The sequence below is a fragment of the Nyctibius grandis genome, chromosome 22, assembly GCF_013368605.1.
Source record: "Nyctibius grandis isolate bNycGra1 chromosome 22, bNycGra1.pri, whole genome shotgun sequence".
NCBI lineage: Eukaryota > Metazoa > Chordata > Aves > Nyctibiiformes > Nyctibiidae > Nyctibius > Nyctibius grandis.
This window is the reverse complement of record NC_090679.1, coordinates 8630758-8652953: the sequence shown is the minus strand read 5'-3', so window position 1 is coordinate 8652953 and position 22196 is coordinate 8630758. Positions and strand designations below refer to the sequence as shown.

The window sequence follows — 22196 nt, the reverse complement described above, 5'->3', positions numbered from 1 at the left end:
TCGCCCCGCCGCACCGGGCGGAAGGGGCGCGGCCGGGCGTGACGTGCGGGATGGCGGAGCCCTACGTGAAGCCGGGTGAGGGGGCGGCGGCCGGGGGGGGGCGGGTGTGTCCCCCCCCCCGGGTCTCACCGCGCCCCGTTGCTGTCGCAGGGAACCAGGAGCGCGGCTGGAACGACCCCCCCCAGTTCTCCTACGGGCTGCAGGCGCGGGCGGGGGGGCCCGGGCGGAACCCGCTCACACGCCGGGTCCCCGCTCCGCCCGCGGGGACCCCTCCAGGTCAGCACCCCCAAACCTGCACCCTCCGCCCAACCGGGGGCTGCTCCGGGCCCCCCCGCTCCTCTGCGGGTCCCGGCCCCTCATCCCGGGCGGGGGTCACAGCCCGGCCGGGCCGCTGGGGCTGGCCCCGGCCGGTGGCCCCCGGGGGTGCGGAGGCCGGGCGATGGCCGCAGGGCAGGGCCAGCCCCGGGCAGGGGGCCCTGGGCCCTGCCTCCCCCCCTTCCTGCCGGGCCCCTCTGACGGGCTCCGCGCCGGTGCCTCTGCCCTGCAGGTGCCCCTCCAGGCCCGGCCGCTGCCCCCGCTGCGCCGCCGCCCCGAGCGCTGGGGCCGCCCCCGCGGGGGCCCGGCAGCCCCGGCCGTCGGGCAGGGAGCGGGCGGCCCAGCGTGGCGGCCGGCCCGGGGCAGGAGGAGTGCGGGCTGCCCGCCGACACGGTCCTGGCCCCGCTAAGGGAGGCCCTGGGCGCCTGCCGCCCTGCCGTGCAGGTGAGCCACGGCCCGGCCTCCGCCTGGGCCCCGGGGGGGGTGGCCCGTTCCCGGGGGGTCGGTGGGGGCCGAGGAGAGCCGGCCCGGCCCGGCCCCGCCCCGGGGGCTCCCCGGAGCTGGCGGGGGGCAGGCGTCCCCTCCAGCTCATCTCTGCTTCCAGAAACAAGTGTGCGACGACATCGGGCGGCGGCTGACGGTGCTGGGGGAGGCGTGGGCGCAGGGGAAGCTGTCGGCCCCGGTGAGGAAGAGGATGAGCCTCCTGGTGCGAGGTGAGAGGCGAGGAGGGGGCACCCGCCGGAGGGCTGACCCCACGCCCCGCCACTGCCCGGCTCCCCGTTCCTGGCAGAGCTCCAGCGGCAGCGGTGGGACGCGGCCGATGAGATCCACCGCTCGCTCATGGTGGACCACGTGAACGAGGTGAGCCAGTGGCTGGTGGGGGTCAAGCGCCTGATCGCCGAGCTGAGGAACCTGCCTGCGGCGGAGCCGGCCCCGGAGGGCAGCGCCGAGACCGAGCCGGGCCAGGAGGGGCCCTGATGGCAGCGACGGGGCTGTGGATTGTGAGCAGTGCAGCCCCTGCCCAGGGCCACCGGCAGAAGGGCCCCGAGGGAGTCTGGGCACCTCCTCTGCCTCCCAGTCCTCCCCCTGGAAAAGGGGATTTTAATCATTGCGACATTTTAGTGGCGATTCACTATGTGACGTTTAATAAACAGCACTAACCTGCCCCCGGCCCTGGGGTTCTGGCACCGGACGGGTCCTGGTTCCTGGTTCTCTCCCAAGAGCAGCAGGAGACAGGACAGGTGGGGGTGGCTGTGGCAGCTTCAGGCTTGGCCAAGGGGCTACGGCCCTGGCAGGGCATTCCCAGCCCACCCGACACAAAGGGAAGGAATGCCCCTGGCAGCACCCCCAGGTCGAGTGGGCAGCAATGTGTTTCCCTGCTGCCCCAGTTGGCAAAGCCTGGCCCCGCGCCCTGGCCTTGCCTTTGGCAGCAGGGGGGACCCACAGCCGCAGGCACCTGGCCAAGCTCTTCTGCAGGAGGCGACAGCCCCCAAGGAGGGGGCCCAGGGCAGCCTGGCATGGCCAGGGTTTGTGCTGCGGCTAGAGCCCGTGCTCCCAGCCGGGCTCCTGCCCATCCTGGCACGGCCCAGACCCAAGTTTGGGACCTGAGAGACCTGGGTGGCCTCAGGCTGAGGGAGATCTGGAGGGAAACATGACCATGCTTGTGCTGCCCACCAGGTCAGGCAAGCCCAGGGTGCTGATGTTTGCCCTGGACAGCAAGCGGGGTGCCCTGGGCCAGGCTGCACGGGGCCCCCCACGCCTGGGAGCAGCCCCTGAGGCCCTGTGCTCAGCACCCCACGCCTGGGAGCAGCCCCTGAGGCCCTGTGCTCAGCACCCCCAGCCTGCAGGGTCACGGTGCAGGAGGGAGAGATCCTCTGCAGCCTCAAAGGGCTCCTGGTGCTGCTCAGCTCCTCTTAGCTCCCCTCCCTGCGGCACCAAGGACCCAGCTGAGCCCCAACAGAGATGCACCGGGTCAGCAGAGGGGTTTCATGGTGTTTATTGATCAAGCATGAGCTCCTAGGCAATTGCACCAGCCAGTTGTGCTAGAGCCTGAGGTGTCACACATCCATCCCCAGCATCAGAGAGGGCTGCAGCCAGCTGGTCACAGTGCCAGCACCTCCACGAGGCCCAGGAACAGGCCCAGCCGTGGCCTGGAGACGGGGAGCTGGAAACTCAGATGTCCATCTCAAACTGGTCTTGATCTGCAAGGGCACAGAGGGATACAGGGCCAGGGTGAGGATGGGGCTGCCTTGGGAGAAACGTGCAGGCAAAGGGGGCAGGAGCTGGAGCCGGGATCTCTCCTCGCCCCTGCGGGAGCCCCGTGCCCCAGCGTGGCAGCAGGAGCTGGGTGCCGGGGCTGCTCACCTGGCATGGCTTCGTGCTCATTCCGCTCCTTGGGCTCCTCCAGCTTGACGAGGCTGGACTGGGCCAGGGATGTGACACCGGGGATCTGGGGCAGGCAGCAGGGAGGGGTCCTGGCCACGGGTGAATTCTTGCACTCCAGCAGGAACTTGCGGTCGTAGATGATGCGGGTACCTGCCAAAAGCAGGGGGGGTGTCAGGCACTGCCGGCCCCGGCCGCCCCCGTCTCCGAGCACCACGGCCTGAGCCCAGAGCAGGTGGTGGGACCCAGCGCTTGGCCGCAGCTCAGGGACATGGCTGGCTCCGGAGCCACCGTGGGGCTTCCCACACGGCAGACTGGGACACCCGTCCTGCCCAGCAGCTCTTCCCCACGAGGCTCCGGGAGCTCTGCCAGGGCACAGCGCAGGGGGTCCGGCCTCGACACGGGTGCCCCATGGCAGCTGACACCGCAGCCAAGCCTGTGGGCCAGCCCCGGGGCACTCGGCACAGCCCGAGCCCCATGGCCAGGGAGCAGGCAGGTCCCCAGCGCACCCTGCCCACAGGTGGCCGGCTCGGGGGTGGCTCCCTGCAGCCATCAAACAGCAGAGGCTGGGTGCCCCCCCGCTGGCACCCCGGGGAGCTGTACACAGGGGCCCATCCCCACCATCTCAGCCAGCGAGCCGCCCTGCGGTGCCCTGCGCAGGGACAGCGCGCTGGCTTCCATGGGACACCTCCTCCCGTGTGCCAGCCTGCCGGGCATGCAGCCCAGGGCAGCGCCAGCCCAGGGCACCCGCTGCCTCCCCCCGTGCCCCGCACGCCTGCCAGCGATCCCTGAGGTCGCCCCAGCCCGTGTACCGCGTCTGCTGCCCCGCGCCAGGCCCAGGCCTGCCTTCCGCTGCCCGGCTGTCCCTGCCCGGTGCGGCAGCCAGCCCAGAGCCCCCACGCGGGCCGGGCCCTTCCCCGCACACAAACACGCTCCACAACCGGCGGCCCCGCCAGCACCGCGCCTGGCTCCCGGCCCCAGATAAGCTTATCGCAGGCACAGAACGGAGCCAGCGCCCACAGGGTGGGCGTCTGCAGCTCAACCGAAACGTGCCCGGCTGAGGGCCGGGACACGCTACCCTGCAGACAGCAAAGACAAGGACCTGCTCAAGGGCTGAACCAGGGGCTTTGGCAGGGCGCTGGAAGGGGGACAGGCCTAAGGTACCCCTGAAGGGAGCCGCGCCAGCCCGTACCTTGCCCAGGGCTGGGGAACTCGGGTGGGAGCAGCCTGCTTGCGCTACCTCCCTGCACCTCCCCCTGCTCTGGCCAGCCATGCCGGGGCACGACCTGGGGGACCACGCGGCATCCGCCACCGCAGCGGTGCTGCCGGCAGCCCACTGCCCAGCACTGGGAGCACCAGGCACTGCCTCTGCCTGCTCCCCCCCAGCACCACGGGACAGTGACGGCCCTAACTTCTAGCCCCATCTTACTACAAAGCTTTGGGGTTCCTTTTTCCGCTTCTGGGCTGCCAGGGAAGCCACCACCCCATGGGCCTGCCTGGATCTGGTGCCCAGAGCAGGTGCCCACGCCCCCAGGGACAAAGGTGGAGAGCTCAGGAAGGGATCAGCTCAGGAAGGAGCTGCCTAAATGAGGCAGGGATGGGGCGGCCAAGGCCACCGCTCAGTTCAAGGGACAACCCCATCCCCGTGCTGGGTCTTACCCCCCGGTGTGGTAGAGTAGACGGTGCCACCCGGCGTGGAGCTGCAGCCCTCCGGGATGGGGAGATGGTGGCTCCCTGGGATGGGGCAGGAGGAGGTGGTGCCCGTTGCAGCCATGAAGCCCCATATGGGTGAGTTGTGGGGGAGGGGCCTAAGGCCCCTCCCCCCACCCCTCCCCCTCGACTCACCCCAGAGCAAACCCCTATTGCACTACTCTTTTCTATACAATTACTGTTAACACGGCGGGGGGGGGGGGTAGCAGCAGTTCAATTTTTTTTGCATTTCTTCCTCAAATCCTAGGAAAAGATATCCGAATATATCATCCCGTAGCACTCCTGAGGTTTATTTTTTGCCAGCGGTACTCGGATATTGCTCGTGCGCTTTGGGTTTTCAGTGCTCCTTCCTCATGGTTTTCCCGGGGAAACTCTGCTGCTGTCTGTAAGCGTTAGTCTGGAGAAGGTGGAGGAAGGGGAGAAGTCACAGAATCACAGCACGTTAGGGATTGGAAGGGACCTTGAAAGATCATCCAGTCCAATCCCCCTGCCGGAGCAGGATTACCTAGACCATGTCACACAGGAACGCGTCCAGGCGCGTTTTGAATGTCTCCAGAGAAGGAGACTCCACAACCTCTCTGGGCAGCCTGTGCCAGTGTTCAGTCACCCTCACCGTAAAGAAGTTTTTCCTCATATTTATGTGGAACCTCCTGTGTTCCAGCTTGCACCCATTGCCCCTTGACAGGACAAGGGATGTCACTGAGAAAAGCCTGGCTCCATCCTCATGACACTTGCCCTTTACATATTTATAAACATTAATGAGGTCACCCCTCAGTCTCCTCTAAGCTAAAGAGACCCAGCTCCCTCAGCCTCTCCTCATAAGGGAGATGTTCCACTGCCTTAATCATCTTCGTGGCTCTGCGCTGGACTCTCTCTAGCAGTTCCCTGTCCTTCTTGAACTGAGGGGCCCAGAACTGGACACAATATTCCAGATGCGGCCTCACCAGGGCAGAGTAGAGGGGGAGGAGAACCTCTCTTGACCTACTAACCACCCCCCTTCTAATACACCCCAGGATGCCATTGGCCTTCTTGGCCACAAGGGCACATTGCTGGCTCCTGGTCATCCTGCTGTCCACTAGGACCCCCAGGTCCCTTTCCCCTACGCTGCTCTCCAACAGGTCTGTCCCCAACTTGTACTGGTACATGGGGTTGTTCTTCTGTCCCAGATGCAGGACTCTACACTTGCCCTTGTTATACTTCATTAAATTTCTCCCCGCCCAACTCTCCAGGCTGTTCTGAGAGACCGGCCAACGTGGTCCATTGGATTGGACACTACGGGCACTGTAGTTACCTGCTTGAGGAACAGACCAAATATTCAGCGTAGTTACTGCATCGCCACTGAGCAAAAGCAGAAATAAAGCACAATCCAAGTGCAGAAAGTGGAGAACTTCTGCATCCGAGTAAAAATCCCCATCTTCCTTACAGAAAGGACTTGAGGAGCTTACCAGATTTAAAATGTTACACGAAGCTTAGAATTCAATCCATCACGTTTTTCTCTAGTGGGAAGTGGTCTCTGCTTTCTTAAGATCTGCTTCTAGGCAGCTGGTCACAGCGAGTCAGGTGAAGAAACCTTGCATTTACCTATGAGCTACCTATTTACCTCCCGCAAATTAAGATGCTATCAGTCGCCACGGTGTCAACTCAGCCCTTATTTCCAGCCCCTGAACAAAACCTCATCTCTCAGGCAACCTGCCTGGAAAAACACGAGCGCTAGAAGCAGCAGAGCTCATCCAGAAGGAATAAAAAATAACGCACAACTGCGTTCACACACACACAAAATAAAAGGCTAACAAGCAGCAGGGGGACGGACTCAGCAGACCTCATATCACAGATGACTGCGGCTCAAAACCCTCCCCCAAACCCTGACTGCACCCACGTGCTCACGACGTGACCCTGCAAAGCTACATCGCTGGGCACAGCAGCAGCTACTGCTGACAACAACATACAGCCTCTTCCAAAATTCTCACACACAACCTAGAAATACTGTTCACCTTTTATTGAATATTCAGGTAAATATTTCACATTAATACAGGCTACATAAAGTGGAGCCACTATACGACAAGAAATTTACTCAGCTTTTCCTTTTAAGTATGTAAACAATTATACATGTATTTACCACCCTAAAAGGTTGAAATCCTGTCATCAGCTAGTTCTCTGCCGCATACAAGGAGCGTTCAGTAGTGTTTAGCCAAAAGCACTAGTTCTGTCTGATTTTCAAGTTCAAAATGGCTAAACTAACTGGAGAACAAAATCAGTTTGTATCGGTAAATCAATTTATTCTTATACAACGGGCAATCAAGTTTCCATTGTTACAACCCACAGGAAATTTCTTAAGTTAGGCACGTTAAAAAAATCCCCAGGGTTCTTCAAGATCAGAAAGATTCCCAAACCAGGCTAAAAAAGGATAGACCCCCTTAAATCAGTTGACGTACTTGAGATGCATGTTTCCAATGTGAGGTGCCCAGGTGCCAGGCCAAATCTACAGCAAGAAATAAAAAGACAAATCTATTATGAAAACAAATAAAATTTCCTTTAACCGAGCGTTTAACCACTAGAGGAAAAGCTTAAGGCTTCCCCCTACAACACAACCTGACCGTCCGAAGGCTGGGAGCCCTCTTCAGCCCTGGCCAAGGTTTGACTGACAACCTGCAAGATGCCGAGGATGGATATAAAGCCTCTCGCTTATAACAAAGTCAATTACCTGGCTGAGCAGTCTTGAAATGCTGCTTATTATACCTGAAAGGTTTGGAATGAATAGCACCATATATTCTTTATAAACATATGCACACTGTAGGGGAAAAGTCATGCAAACGATCTCAATTCTAGCATCAAAGAACTGGAAAAACGTCACGCGTCCAAAAATGAAGAAAAATAAACCAAAGCACAACCCTGTAAAAAGCCCCAGGTAAGCAACGGTGGAAAAAAGCAGCCACAGTACCTGCTGAGCATCAGTACATTCTGTCGAGTTCTGGACAACTTTGATCATGGGGTTCCAGGCGGGATCTGGAGTATGGAGCCCGTTAAAGAGGGGGCCTCCCGGGCCGTCCGCTAGCTGAGGGTGCGAGGGTATGAGAGTGCCACCGTACATGGAAATCGGTAGGCCCTGAGGGAACAAGAGCAAGCACCGTTGGTGACGAAGGCAGCTCTGAAGGATGACCGTAGCCCCACGATTGTCACGAGGACAGAGGCAGTTCACAGCCATACGTAACGTTCACCTACTGGCAAATCTCTTGGCACCGTCAGGAAACGGGGCACCGCTGCACCCGTAGGCAGAGTATGGAATATGGTGATGCTTCAGAGCTTGAGATCCAAGGCACTTTATCCATTTATCCAAAACTGCACCTTGCCAGTATGCAGCAGCCCCTGCGCAGTGCTTTCAGATGGCCCCATAAAGCCAGACACAGCAGCTGTACAGTGATCTCGGTGCTCCCTTCTCTCACCTCCGCAGCACATGACAACCTTGGTGCACGCAGGGCTGCAGCCAGGGGCTGCACTGCAGCAAAGCCCATGTACAGCTCATGTAGGCTCACCTACAAGACTCCAAGTTGCAGACTTTCTATAAATTACTGATGGCCACCTAAAATACTCTTCCAGTTCAGAAAGAGCAAGTTACAGAGCAGCTTTTTGCAATTAGAGATTTCTTTCCCGTGTTTGAATGATTGCTGCTCTGCAATTTAGAAGATCCCAAGAGCACATGCTACAGCTACCTCTGAAACACGCTGTGAGCAGGTCTGCTGTTCGGCACATCATCCTCGGGACGTTCCTCCAGTGGTGGCTGAGCTGCCCCTGGCTTGGCTACAGCCATCTGCCTCAAGCTACTTTCCAGCGTTAACATACAAGGCACAGACATACAAGCAGTCCTTTCACCGTGGTGCTTCCTTAAGCATGTAGTATTCACGGGCATGATTTGTACTTGTCCTGGTTTTGCAGGGATAAAATTTATAGAGTCACTTTTCTGTTCCATCTTGTTTCAGTGTGTGGCCAGCCATGGTGATCAAGGCCATCAGCAGCTAAAGCCAGGGCAGCTGCCCCAGGCTGGCCCACCGGTGTGTTCTGTAACACTAACGTCAGGTTCGCTATAAATGGGAAAGCTGCTGGGTGTGGGGGGCAGCTCTTTACTCTGATCTCTTCTCCCTCCTTCTCCTTCTCCTCAACAGTTGTGATCCCTGGAGGGATTTGCCACCACTCTATGGGCTGAGTATAACTTTGGGTCTTTTGTATTAGTATTTATATTGGTTTTCTTATTTTATTAAATCTGTTTAAATTTCAACCCAGGAGTCTCCCTCCTTTTCCCAATTCCTTTTCTCAACTGGGGAGGGGTCTTGGGTGATAGAACAACCGGTTATTGTTTAGCCCTGGGTGTGGGCTAAACAGAGACAGTACTGAAAGCATTAAGCAAACCTTTAATCAGCCTCAAGAGCTGAGCAAGCCTTATGAAACGTTTCCAAGTGAACGCTGGAGAGCGATGGAGGCATTCAGCTACTTGACATGAGAACACCTGCAATCTACAACTTCTGGTTTTGTTTAAATGCACCACCAGGCCTGGGCACCTTTCCTGGCCAGTCCTGGGATGAAAGGAGGTTCAGGACTAGGCGTGGAAAGCAATGGTAGAAGAGGCGCACACACAGACAGTGTAAACAGGCAGAACAGGAGATACAACGAAGGAAGTTCTTGGTCATTTTATAGACTAACTTACTTTAGAAAAATCCACAAAACTATTTGGCATAGGTTGGTGGAAAATATTGGAAGGAGCCACTATTCCAGAATCATCTCTCTCCATCGGCTGATGCTGAGAAAACGTGCCCGGGTCCGACAGCTGCTGATGCATCGGATGATTTCCCATGACAGGCTGAGACCAACCCGACAAGCCTTCTGGAAAGGAGGAGATTGAAAATGGCCGATTACAATTCACCGAAGATACTCCAGAGCAGAATTCAGCAGCTGCACACACATACACACATCCAAAGGCTCCCCCAGAACACCCAGCCGCAGAGGTATCTTAGGGCTCTGCCCTGAGCAAAGGCAGTCCCTCCACAGCCTACGCAAAGCAGGATGACACCTGCAGTCTTCAGGCTAATAACCCGTTACAGACGATGCAAACACCCAAGTCTGATCTGTACCATCAAGGCCTCTCCCAGGGAAGCTGCAGCAGGCAACACTACGTAAGGCTGGCTACACACACACCCCCCCCACTGTCTTTCCCTCCAGCTCCCATGTCCTCTCATGTACCACAAGAACACAGAAGAAAGTTACACTTATGACAGGGGCAAAAATAGGGAAAGAAGAGAGATTGGTGAGGCCAGGGAAGTTTGGCCAGGCACATGCTGTCTGCATGTATGTTCGTCTTGATCCTCCAGACAAGTGTGGAGATAACGGGGACTACTCATAACTGCAAGTTTCAGGCGTCCACAGCAGAACAGCTAAGATCCAATAAATCTCCAAGCATTGTGTGAGCTTTTCTTGAAAAAACACAGCAATGCTGAGACACTAAGTTAACCAAAGTATGGAGGGCTTCACTGAAAAGTATAACAAATAAACGTTTGTCTTTAAAGTTACCAATGGAAACGCTTTACACCTCAAATGCTGCAGCTCCTCCTTTCCTTGGCACTGCCTCTACTTGTCAGTGTTAGGTTAATGGTTGGACTTGATGACCTTAAAGGTCTTTTCCAACTAAAATAATTCTAGGATTCCACAATAACCTCAAACTATCAGGAAACTGAACGTAAAGCTTCAGCTGTTTCAAAGCATTCTTTTGAAACTGAGGCTGCCTGGAACAGAAGTTACCCCATACCCTCAAGAGTCACGAGGAGATCAATGCAAAAATCCACATCCGCAACCATGTGTTTCTGGTTGTATTCGCTGCACCACAATTAACATTTTAAAACGTGAATGGAAAGCAAGCTAGAAACTTGGAGAGAGGCAGTTGTCCTTTTAGGCCAAGGGTCAGACTTGGAAATGGACCCCCTTAACAGTAAAAATTGTTTACTTTTTAAATTCCGTAGCATTCAACAGACTTAATAAGAAATTTCTGAACTGTTCTCAGGGTTTACAAGCTGACAGATAATCTAGGCTGGGTGAGAACAACCTACATTAGGAGCGAAACCCACACTGCTTTCCTTCATACACACCCTCCCACCACTGACACCGGTTTTCCCTTCAGGACGTGCTACATGAAAGCTGATTACAGACTGCGGAACTTTATTCCTCCTCCCCAACTTGCTTTTCAAACGTGGTACTTCCGAAAGGCCCTCGGAGTTTCTTTAGGCTGCCCCAGGCTGTCCAACAGACTTACCAGATACGCTGTTAACTCCAAAGGACCAAATACCGCTGTGACCGACGGGAGCTGTGAAGTTGGTTCCCAAGGGCGTAGGAGTGACAGATCCTCCCTGGCGGATTCTAGCCAGCCTTTCTGTCCCGATGGGAGGGGGTACCTTTCGATCTTGATTGGCGTTACCCGTTTTTGGCTGGCCCAAGTTAGAAGGTGCAGAAGCAGCTGAAAGGGGTGAAGATGATCCTGAGGAAACTGATGGAATAGGAGATTCACCTGCTGAAAAGAATATTTCTCTTGCTTAATTACACACAAAGCACACAAGCTAGCGAGCATAAATGCTACCCGCTCTATCCCCCCAGTGTTATCTCAAAGCAAATGATAAAAAGGTTTTAAAGGCTTTTTTGGCAAGCATTCTTCAAGTCTTTCACAGAAATTCTGTTTAGAGTTCATTTTAACTCTAAAATCAACACAAATGCTTTCAGCCATCAGAATCATGTGATATTCTCATGACATAGCAGTCCATCTAAATTAATTACAAGAAAGAACAGGAAACATGGAAGAGTTTCAGGAAGAGGTGAGAACATCAGCCAAAATACCATAAATATCTAAACAGCCTGGTTTTGCTATCCACCACTTCCAGCAGAAGAGAAATGAGACAGCTTCCCAAAGCCACATGTGTAACGTAAGAGCCTAAGTCCCACCAGCTTCAGGAGCGTCACTGACTCTTCCTGGGAAATCCAACTTCCTTTGAGCACTCATTTAACCGTTTTGGTTCTTAAGCTCAGAGTGGCAATGAAGTTGCATGCAGTGACATGAAAAGCCTCTTCACTTAAGATTCTGAATCAAAGACCCATATTTTCTGTAAAGCTACTTCCATGTTCTTCCCATTAGGAGGAAAACCCACTGTTACCTTGGATGATGCTTAAAGATTTTGGCACATTTTAAGCAACATGAATCCCAATTAAAAAAAAAAAAAAAAAGAGGCAAGTATAACTTCAAACCATGGCAAACATGACATTTTCACCTAATATTACACTCATACTATTTCGAGGGGAATCTTTATCTTGGTATAATCACTTCCACTCCCCCACAGCTTCATGCCCTCTCCTCTCAGAGCCTACGATGACTGATTTTTTTTTTTGCCCAAGTATGCCTTTAGTAATGCTACCAGAACTAGTGGCATTTTACATGGGAAAAGACACAAAATAGTACAGCTTGGGATTTGCACACCATCCTCACAGCTGCTAAAAGCAATTGGAAAGCATTTTGTGCATCACTGGGTAATTTCCCCTCAAGTTACAAATCTACTCAAGACAATAGCTAAGAATTTATAGTTAACTAAGACAGACCCATGAAGTTCCTACATGAATTTGTTGCGCTTGTCCAAGGATGTGGTGAAAAATGCTGTCTGTTAAAGCTGGGAGTCCCAACAGGCGCTGGCCCTTGAAGGTAAACCCGTGCTCCTTGTATGTTTGCTGAAAAGCCTGTCAAAGGACCTGAAGAAGAAGTTGTAGAGCTGTTGGATGGATCTAGAGAGGGTAAGCCTGAAATAAACATAAATTTGATTAAATATGTCTCTTTGGGAACCTGCTTCAAAGCACCAGAGAGAGCTAGTGCTCCAAATATAATTAAAGCATCTCATCACCTTCGGGGGTATCTGCACATTGTACGTTCATTTTACAGGTGCACGATTCTCCCTTCGAAACCAACAGAAGGCATTTCCGTACGCTGTTTTGGCCTCAAGTTTTAACAGAAACAGCCATCCCTTCAGTCACTGAAAGGAAATGACCTTAGCAGGGAGGGCAAAAGGAAGAAAGCTGGGAGTGGCAAGGATCTTTGCTTACAAAAAAGCCACGCAAGTCAAACAGGGATACAGGGCTCTGGGGAAGTCCCAGGGGAATCCGGCACCAGGGAAGCAGTGTGTTGCGGTTCGGTTTTGCCATCCTATAGGTACATTCACATATAGATGGGTCAGAGCATGCTGTGTCCAGAGAAACAGGGCTGACAACGCACAGCACAACAAGTGAGGGGGCCGCTTTCTATAGGGATGCGTGAGAGGAAGGGAGAGATGGAGAGAAAGGTCAAAGTCCCACAAAATTATTAGCAAGGGAATTACAGTTTTTAATAAGCCAAAGCTTTTAAGTACTTTTCCAAAATGTCATAAAAGCTCTTATCACACGTTATTGTTACCTGAAAGCAGAAACAGGCATGGCCATATGTTCACCTGAGTTTTGGGTTTAGTTTCAAGGGCCTATTAAACAAGACTAGTTTCAAAACCATTTAAACATTTCAAAATGACCACAACCAGGACCAGCCTCTAACGCGGCAGAGCAAGGTGGAAGGTTGTACCTACTTAACACCACAGCAGTCTGCCAACAGCAATGGTGACAAGCAATACCTTAGGTCTTAGAGGTGCACCTTTCATCGCCTGGATATGCTCCTGAAAGCCAGGTCTTTTTCCCCCCAATATTATCAATGAAGTCAACCTGATTTACTGCTTCCAGAAGTGCCAGATCCAACCTGCTCATGTTGAAAAGACTCCCTGGATTTGAAGGAGGTATTTTTCTCACTAGCCCTATCCCAAAGGTTAAAAAAAGAGACGTCTCCATTACAGCCAAGGAGAAATAAATCACCACCACTAAACGGAGCATGAGGTGCTCAGATGAGGGAACCTGAGCGTGGGAGGGTAATCTTTCAGGGTTTGTCACAGCACAAAGTGCAAGACTCCATGAGGAGGATGCTAATGCCTGTGCAGGCTGCCTGTAAAAGCAGTTTGACCGATCTGCATTTGCCCAGAGCTGCAGACTGGCCTCCAGCACGGAGCCCAGCCGTACACACACTGCAGGACCTCCCAGCTGAGGGCCCTCCCTGTGCATCTGCCACGGAGCTACCACCAATGGGACACTCTTGCTAACCCTCCAGCCACAGAAGTCAACTCAGAGGTAGTCAAAAGGCCCCTATGGTGACTGATTCCACCATGCATCATAACCAAGTTTCCAGCTGGCTGACAAACCACTGAAGATCCCAAGGCTCTGCCCCATACAGAAGGGGTAAGAGAGCTGCTGCTGCCCATGGGGACTGCTGGTTTCCTAAACAGAGAACAAGGCAGAGACTATGACAAAAATAGCCCTTCTGCAGAGGAAAGATGCCCAGCTGTGCCTTTTGAAGGCTTGGTGGGATGGGCACACAGCTTGCAAAGTGCAATGACTGTACAGCCAAGACCTTTTCAGCACTGCTGTGTATTTTCTGCAGGCTGAAGGAGGTGTGGCAGCCAGAGAGGCACAAATTCAATGACGTAGTCACTTTTCAGGTTGTAAAGAACACTTTTTATCATTATCTTGCCTTTCATAACAGTGCTCAATATAAAACCTTTGTTCAATATTAAAAATGGCTCCTATGAACAATGACTTGTCCTGGTTTCAGTAGCGAGCTACTTATTTACATACTTGCCAACAAAATCAGGTTTTGTCATACTAAAACCTTTTGCAATACCATACTCTGCAGTTACTTGGGCCATGAATTCAAACTCTTCATCAGGCTCTGAAAGCGTAACTGAGCTTTTGAGACTGGTGTATCAATCTCACACAAAATTCAGTTTCTCACAGCCCCCAGGCACTTCTGCAGAAACTGGTTACTGCAAGGGCTACCTCCACCTTCAAAGAAACAGCCGCAATGCTGGGTCACCCCATGTAAAACAGGGAGCCCAGCCATTTCATGCAACTTCATACTCGTGTGTTGCTCCCTAAGCTGGCATATTTCAAGTTTGATACCTTTTAATGCCATGTGAGCAAGGTCTCAAACCTCTTTCTTAAAATGCAGAGGAAAGTAGTAGCAAACAGACTTCTTTTGGTCTTCTCCACAGCCTCCCCCAAATGGCTGGGTTAAGTCTGCCCTCAATCTGCAAGCTGCTAGGACAAGAGATCTAAAGACAGAAGGGAGACAAAAGGCCATTTCCAGAACAGATCCATGGCCAGTGAGGAGATCTGCACGTGTATCTGTGCCTCAAAGGAACTGGTGAATCAGAGAAAACTCAACCTGCAACTGAGGTTACCCATGCACAGGAAAAGCAGAGTACCCAGACTCCACCCCGAGGTGACAACTTGTTAAGAAAAAGCTGGTTTAGTGCACAATCAAATTATATTAAATTTCCACCAAATCAGCTTAGAGGTGATCACCAAGAGATACTGATTTGTGGGAAAATTTGCCACAGCCCAACTGTGCAAGGCAGGCACAGACGACAAACCTCTGCTCTGCCAGGTGCAGAGTCGCAGCAGAGATGAGAGGATCGGTGTCCACCTGCTTTGGTGGCCGTCACTACTCCCTCATCACACAGAAGTGTAGTGAAGTGCCAGGCAATGCCCAGACCGCCCCGTGTCCATCGCACTGCTGTTGGCCAAAGCACAAGCCAGCAGTGACCAGCTCTTTTCCCCCCTTCTCAAAAACCTCATGAAACCTGACACTGAACCCATTGAAACAGCCAAGACAGCCCCCAGTTCAACCCACCTAGGAGGCTGAGTTGAGTGGAAAAGGTCTGTTCCCCTGGGAAGAGCCAGTGAATGAGATGGGTGGACAGACCACAGGCCCACACTTACACTCCCAGGGAAGGCACTGGAGAGGTCCTCAGCTTACTGTCCCTGCTCCTTTCCTCACTATCACACCTCCAAAACACCCCCTTCTGCCCAGGCTCCCCTAACGCCCCTCTCCTCCTGTGTGACAGACAATTTAGATTCTGAAACGAAGGTGATCAAAAGCAGTATTAAGTAGAATGACATTAAATGAATCAACTAAGGACTAACTAATCATTCATCTCCTGCTAGGCAGATTTTTAGCAGCACGTCTAGCTATTTGCAGTTCTTCATTTTTACAACATCCTAATCATATTCCAGCTCAGAAAAAAATGTGTTCTGTACAAGTATTTTTGTGCTTCAGTTGGGAAGAACTTCACACTTATCTCCTCAAAGCCAACCACGTGAACTCTCCTTGCATAACTACCTAACCTTCCTAACTCAGGGAAGAAACAGATTTAGCCTACCTTTTAAATACTTACAGTCATTTAAGGATATATAAAAGACCAAGAAATTTTTGCCAGTGACAAACAGATGACCTTAGCATAAGGGAACAGCAAAATTTTTTGCTGCTATGGGAAGTGCCAGTCAGCTGTGTTTGTAAATGCAGGATGAGATCATCAGAAAAATCAGCACATCCCATTTGCTGTAAGCTTCCTTCCCCAGGGGTTACTCCAGCCATCGCCAACTCCCAGTTCAGAGCACTGCAGAGAAAAAGCTGAGCCAACATAAAGCGTTTCTGGAGTCTGCTGAGGAGGCTCCAGCAATTCTTTTATTAGCAGCCTATCTGATGAACAAAGTCCAGTTCCTTTACCTTCCACAGCCTTAGTTACAGCTGGTTCTGCCTACTGCACTGGGACTGGACGTAGGGCTCTAGGTGTTCACTCGCTTTGCAGAGCTATACAGCCCAAAGTAAACTGTTAAGAAAACTACAATCACAGCAAACACCCCAGTTTTGTGGTTAAACCTAGTCACAGAGAAGCGTTCTGGGTTTTCAGAAGTCCTGCACGTTTGTAAGTCAACCGAGAGGAAAGGGAACGCTGAAAATCGTATTTCCTCACCACCACGTCTTCCAAACACCCCCCTCTCCTTCAGTCTGAAAGTCAAACTACTTGACTTGTTCCAATCCAACACTCAAGTCCTGAAGCATTAGCCCAAATATCTAACATACACCGCAGGGGTAAAGACAACTTCAAAGCAAGGCTTTCTAGCTACCCAGCTTCAAGGCACCATACAGCCATTATGGCAAGAACGAAGGGGAGAGCAGGGTGGCACAGACTAGGTCTCCTGAGGTCACCCAGCCAAATGGGTGCAGCCAGTTGCCTGCAACATCGTTTGAACACTAAGATGATACTAATCCTTTAGGCAGAGCACAGCAAGGGCAGGAAGCTCACTGAGAATGTTCCTAACCCGTTTCAAATAAATGCAGACCAGCTTGAACTGCTATACTTAACAGCAGAAGGACAGTAACTTCCTAATAAAACACACCAATTTCCCAAAGCACAACATAAGCTTATTAAAATCCCAGAGCCATAGCAAGAAACAAAAAGTACAGACAGTTTACCCTCACTGAGTTAGGCTGGAGCCTCAGCTAAAATATTGAACAATTGCATGCAGTCGCTCCTGCAGCTGGAACCTGACCAAGAGTCCTTGCCCCGCTATTTCAGGTTTGGTATCACCCGACCCCATGTTCCATTCCAACCCAAAAGCTAAAATCAGCTCTATTCTGAACTCTACAAACAGGAGGAAGCATTTCTGTGTCTTACAGAGGACAAGCAATGCAACATCTGCAATGTTCCAAACACCTAACATCCCAGAAGAGCTGAAGAAGAGAGGGAAAAAAAATAATCAATTGACATTTTAAAGAGCACTTGGGAAAAACAGGCCATCCTCGTTACATTAATATTCTCTAACTATCACTTGGAAACAACTTCTCCACCAGTTTGAGATGATCAAAGTGTAATGGTTGGAGAAAGAATTCTGTCCAGTGCATGATCTTAATGACTTACCTACAGGACTAGTCGAAACCCGTTGGGAAGGTGGCCTGAAACCAGGAGCCTTGGAGTTGTCAGGATGCACGTTTTCCACATGTCCTAGCACAGAGTTATTCAGAAAGGTAGACTGAACAGCGAAAGATGGGTCAGCTGCTGCTCGGGTAGAGAGTGGACAGTCTCCCCATCCTTGGTTAGCTGGCACCTGGTTGCTATCAAAAAGACTACTAAAGTGATTGAAGAGCGTTGCTGGCCCAAAGGTAGGAGGCAATGATTTGTTTGCTGGGTTAATGTGCATCTGAGAACCGTTCATAACGTTCATGGCTGATGAAAGCTGCACTGCAGCAGGTGGACCTTGAGAAGGTGTTAAAGGAACTTGATTCGTAACAAAAATAGACTGAGGATCTTGATGGAGGTTTGCATTTGGTACCACTGAATAGAAAGAACCTCTGGACTGCATCCTGTGAGTAACTCGAGGTGCTGGTACAGCTACTTGAGGTAATTTACTGTTGTCCTGATTATCTGCAACAACTGATCTGGGTGATGCTAAGCTTAAAGGAGCAGTTTCTGAGCTGGATGAAAAAGGCATCGACATGGAAGGATTGATCTCGGACACACTGGTTGGCAGTATTTCATCTTGGACATTATTCAGCGGCGTGGGGCTGCTCGACGGGCGAGTTTCAGTGACTCCTGAGTTGCTGCTAGCTGACATACTGCAACTACTTGCAACCGAAGCTGGTGGGCACGCATTTGCAGCGGGCTGGTCTGCTGTTGACACCTTCTCTTTGGGTGCTGAGACAGCCGAGAAAGAGTCCGCTTTAAGTGCGGAATGCTGCGTTTGTGGAGCATTATTAGATTGCAGAAATGCTGTGGGCACTTGCCCGTTGTTTGGGGAGGCAGAGGAAGCTGAAGGCAGAGTGCTACAGGTGCTGGTCACAGTTGAGATTGCTGTTGCTGCAGCACTCGTCTTGGGAACGCAGGCAAACAACTGCTTTCTGACCGTAGAGGGAGTCCGAGTACTGGTTACACACAGAGGTTGGGTGGAAGAAGCTACAGAAGAGACAGTAATGGGGCAACTAGAAGTAGCTAATCCAGGAGACTCCGTCTGTAAAATATTTCCATTCTGACTACCTACACGGCTCGAACCATTATGTTTTGGAGAGCTGTTTGTGCTGCCAGGGTTAACTGGTCTCACTGGGAATGGTCCCCAAGTGTTCGGTGAAGGTGAAAAAGTTCCTCCAAATTGGGCCATAGGTAAGCGAGGGTGCCGGATCTGTTGCATAGTTTGGGCAGCCAGCAAGGCAAAATGAGGGTGAGAATAAGCTAGAGGAAGAGACACCGGAAAAGATGAGCGCACATTTGCTGGGACATTCTTGTTCAACTTGTTAGTAGGCTGGAAAGTAGATAGTGTTGATGACTGCGATGTGACCAGGGGCGGTGCTCCGAGAGGAAAGGAGTTCTTGTTTGAAGCAGTTGCAGTGCTGACTCCAGACGAAAAGTTTGCATGGATCGATTTGGTACTCGAGGCAGGTGTTCTTATATGAGTTTTAGGAATCAAGTCTTCCAGTTCCTTGGCAGGATCTTGAATAAGGGCGTTAATGAGTTGCACTGCGTATCGCGTTGACTCTGTACCACCCCTAGATTAAATACAAACATATATTTGTCTTCTGCAAAAGGAAACCTCACTTTGTGCAATATTTCCTCAGCCTCAATTTTATACTGATCTGCAAGTCTATTGCACGGTTACTCCAAAAAGTTATTTCTTGACTTTTGCATATCTTAAAGATTATCTTTGAAGATACCTTCAGCTTATCTTGGCAGCACTAATATATGTTCTATTCTAGTACCGAGAAGCTGAATATGTCCCGTCTTAAAAAGCAAACAAATTTCTTAATTAATGACATCGTGGACTAACTCAAGACTTTAATTTCTAGATACTGTACCTTATAGTGATCATTCTCTCTCCATTCTTATCTTTTTGCTTATCAACATCAATATGGGCACCAGTGACATCTTGAATTGCCGTGATGTTGCACCCACCTCTTCCCATTATTCTAGATACCACAGAAGCTGGGACAGATAATTTCTTTGACCTATATCACAAAGATCACAAATCTGTGAAATGTATTCAAACTTTAAAGGCATACAAAAAAACGCTTTGCTGTCTGACAGGTGGCTGAAGCAATATTCTTAAGTTTCAGGGCAGCAAGTGGTTTTCTGCTGATATTTTCTTCCCCCTTTGGAGCCTCTCTGAAACTCCCCCACTCAAATTACTCATCATCCTCAGTACCTGATGAGGATTCTCCACAAGCATTTACTCCACCACTGTTGTAACACACATGTATGTGCCTCACTTTGCTTCAGAAACGCTTTTGGATTTTATCTGATCTTGTGTACCTTCAAAGTGAGACAAATCCTTAGCTCATGAACCTAAATGTACATAAATAGAGCTGCTTCAAATATAAAAGCCCATGGCTTGGATCATTTATAGCAAGGAGAAGGTGGTTTTCACAATGTTTTCCCCAGAGATCAGCTCTGTAATACTGCTTGCATTCACAACCCTTTTAGTAACCACCTCTCTCAGACCTTGAGATCTGAAAGTTTAGTGGTGACACTACACAACGGTGGGTGGCAGACAGTTAAATTGTGCAGTTCTGTGATGTAAGGAGCTGCTGGAAGCCACTGTGAAGGCAGAACAGATTCTCAGAAGCAAGCTCACTGTCAGGCCACAACACTGTGTTCAGCAGAATAAATCAGTTTAGGATTTTTCTAATTCACATGGTATCGGTGGGTCGGTGCAGGCGCACAGTACTGGGAAGTCTTGGAACACTAGCTATGCTTGCATCCAGACCCCAGTCAAGGTCTCTCTGGGCCACTACTGTCCCCAGACTTTAAAGGCTGGACCTCTCAAGCCCAAACACTGCTTTCAAGCTTGCCAGTGATGTGCAATAGTTCAACACCGAACAATTAGAGGGGATTCAAAGGGGTTGCAGAAACCACTGTGATCACAGCGCAGGCACCTCTGAGCACTGTACAGATCACCACCCCCCCAAAAAGGCTGCCAGCTTCACCGAGCCATTCCAGTCTTGGAAACTTCTACATAACTTGATCCTCAGGAAGTTGTTTCTCACTTAGTAGGACTTAAAGGAAATCCACTTTATTTTAAACACATCTAAATGCATGGAAACGTTCTAAAGCCACCTCATCTTGCCGAGGTGTTTTCTCTTTCCCTCTCCCCTCCCAGGAGAGCATGCTACAACCCTCCCCATCCCCAGAAACCAGCTCCTCAGAGTACGCACCCAGCTTTCCTCCCAAGGCTGTTTCATGCTTTGGACTTTCTTCCCCCCTCCAACCCCAAGGCTCCTCTCTCAAGCTAGACATCCCAGTCACTCCTTCCCCAAACCACAGCTTCCATCATCACCTAACTTTCAAGATACACCCATGTTACAGACAGGCCTCCTAATCGTACCTCGGTCTGCTTCCACCTCAGCCCACTAGGAACACCACGCCACCACCCACGGAAACATTCCTCCTCCAGGAGAGCTCACCCCAGTGCCCAGGCCCCTGCCCACCCATCACCCACTGCCCTGTCCCTCCCTACCCACCAAGCTCTATGGTTTTTACCTTGAGAAGTGCCCCAAACAGTACCTTTTTGCTCCCGAACAGCAGCGCCCTCCTCTCTGCAGCTGAAATTGCTCAATTGGTGTTGGCTGCGGAGTGTTGCTAGCGGGAGGGTCTTTCAAAACTCTGCCTACTTGCCTGTCAAGGGCAGAAGGGATGTTTTCATTGGTTACTTCTTTGATAGACACTCCCTTCTAGCCAGAGGGTTACTCAAGGGGAGAGGGGAGGAGAAGAATTCTTGTTGAGACCAGGAGAGATTGTAGCAGAAGGCGGCATGCAGCTCCCAGGCATTTTGCACACACATCTAAAGTCACCAAAGAGGTCTTTGGCAGGACTCATGCTTCGATCAGTCAGGGCACAGCAACACCAGTGCTGAACACTTTATGGCCACGTTCTTTCTGACACAAGGCCCCATTCCTCGGGGCGGAGGAAAGGTCGGGTTTTGGATGCCATCTCTAGAACCCTACCGTCTCCAGCACAAGAGCAGACAATACCCAAACCAAGCAGTTGAGCTGAGCCTATGAGACTCAAGAGACCCAGGAGGAGAGATGGAGCAGCTCCAGGGTCAACGTCAGGGTCTGCGTGCAGTCCTGGAAAAGTCAGCTGCCTGTTTAATAGCTTCTCGCCTGCACGACTCACCAAGGGGCGGGCAGTCTGCAGCCACACATTTAGCAAGGCCATGTCACAGCGGGAACCCCATTTGCGAACACAACAAAAGGCAGGGACTGAACCAGCTCTCTAAGGGCTCAAACGTTTAAATTTTCAGATTAAACTGCCTTTTTAACCTTTATTAAGAATATTCTGTGGCTTCCACTAATCTGAATGCATTAAACCCTCTGTACATTCTTTGCACATAGCCTAAAATTCTCTAAAATGAGCACATTTGGTCACTACCAGTGAAGAACACAAAGCAGGAGGGCACTGCAAGTGCACCCAAAGCACCTGACACTTGTATGTCCATGCTGTATTCTTTTTTGATACATGGAACACAAAAAGGAAAACCAGATGATCATTTCTAGCTACAAGCAGTAGACATCATAAAGGTTACAGAAAAGATACTGGGGTGTTAATGGCCATAAAATAAAAATCAGGATATTTTCAAAGGGAAAGTTTGCTTTACAGAAAAATCTTTAAATCTAATTGCACCTCTACCATTAACTTTAAGGTGACAAAATTTTCCATGGAATCATCAAGGTCCCCACCTAAAGCACGACGAATTCTAGCCTTGAAGAGATCATCCACTTCTCTACTAACATCCATCCTGCCTTTAGTTCATATGCAAGCAACCATCTGTTGTGGGGGCTTTTCACTGCCATCTGCTCCCTCCCCCTGTTATCTGAT

At 51.4% G+C, this 22196-nt stretch overlaps 2 protein-coding genes across 9 annotated transcripts in view; one reads left to right on the top strand and one right to left on the bottom strand.

Moving 5' to 3' along the window:
• The first annotated feature begins 18 nt into the window (after positions 1–18).
• Positions 19–1502, top strand: SRA1 (steroid receptor RNA activator 1). Its single transcript, XM_068417267.1, has 5 exons — positions 19–75; positions 151–276; positions 548–759; positions 920–1028; positions 1106–1502. The coding sequence occupies exons 1-5, from the start codon at positions 51–53 to the stop codon at positions 1291–1293; spliced, it is 660 nt and encodes a 219-aa protein (XP_068273368.1). The 5' UTR covers positions 19–50; the 3' UTR covers positions 1294–1502.
• Positions 1503–2428: 926 nt separating this feature from the next.
• Positions 2429–22196, bottom strand: part of ANKHD1 (ankyrin repeat and KH domain containing 1) — a 120999-nt gene continuing 101231 nt past the window's right edge. For 2 of the 8 annotated variants that reach the window (XM_068417298.1, XM_068417301.1), the window contains 10 exons: positions 20883–20993; positions 19178–19327; positions 17253–18871; positions 12043–12222; positions 10700–10954; positions 9104–9279; positions 7346–7510; positions 6840–6886; positions 2680–2850; positions 2429–2516 (listed from right to left, as the gene is read on the bottom strand). In XM_068417298.1, the coding sequence (XP_068273399.1) occupies positions 2697–2850; positions 6840–6886; positions 7346–7510; positions 9104–9279; positions 10700–10954; positions 12043–12222; positions 17253–18871; positions 19178–19327; positions 20883–20993 (2857 nt within the window). In that variant the 3' untranslated portion in view covers positions 2429–2516; positions 2680–2696. Of the gene's footprint in view, positions 2517–2679; positions 2851–6826; positions 6887–7345; positions 7511–9103; positions 9280–10699; positions 10955–12042; positions 12223–17252; positions 18872–19177; positions 19328–20882; positions 20994–22196 lie in introns of those variants that run through there. The other 6 variants (XM_068417300.1, XM_068417299.1, XM_068417302.1 and 3 more) reach the window with 6 other exon arrangements.

What these genes read in the sequence shown, in the direction of transcription:
- SRA1 (XM_068417267.1), top strand. Translation starts at nt 51, where the DNA reads ATGGCGGAGCCCTACGTGAAGCCGG. An exon ending in CCTGCCGCCCTGCCGTGCAG is followed by an intron (nt 760 to 919) that starts GTGAGCCACGGC and finishes CTCTGCTTCCAG; the next exon opens with AAACAAGTGTGCGACGACAT. An exon ending in GATGAGCCTCCTGGTGCGAG is followed by an intron (nt 1,029 to 1,105) that starts GTGAGAGGCGAG and finishes CGTTCCTGGCAG; the next exon opens with AGCTCCAGCGGCAGCGGTGG.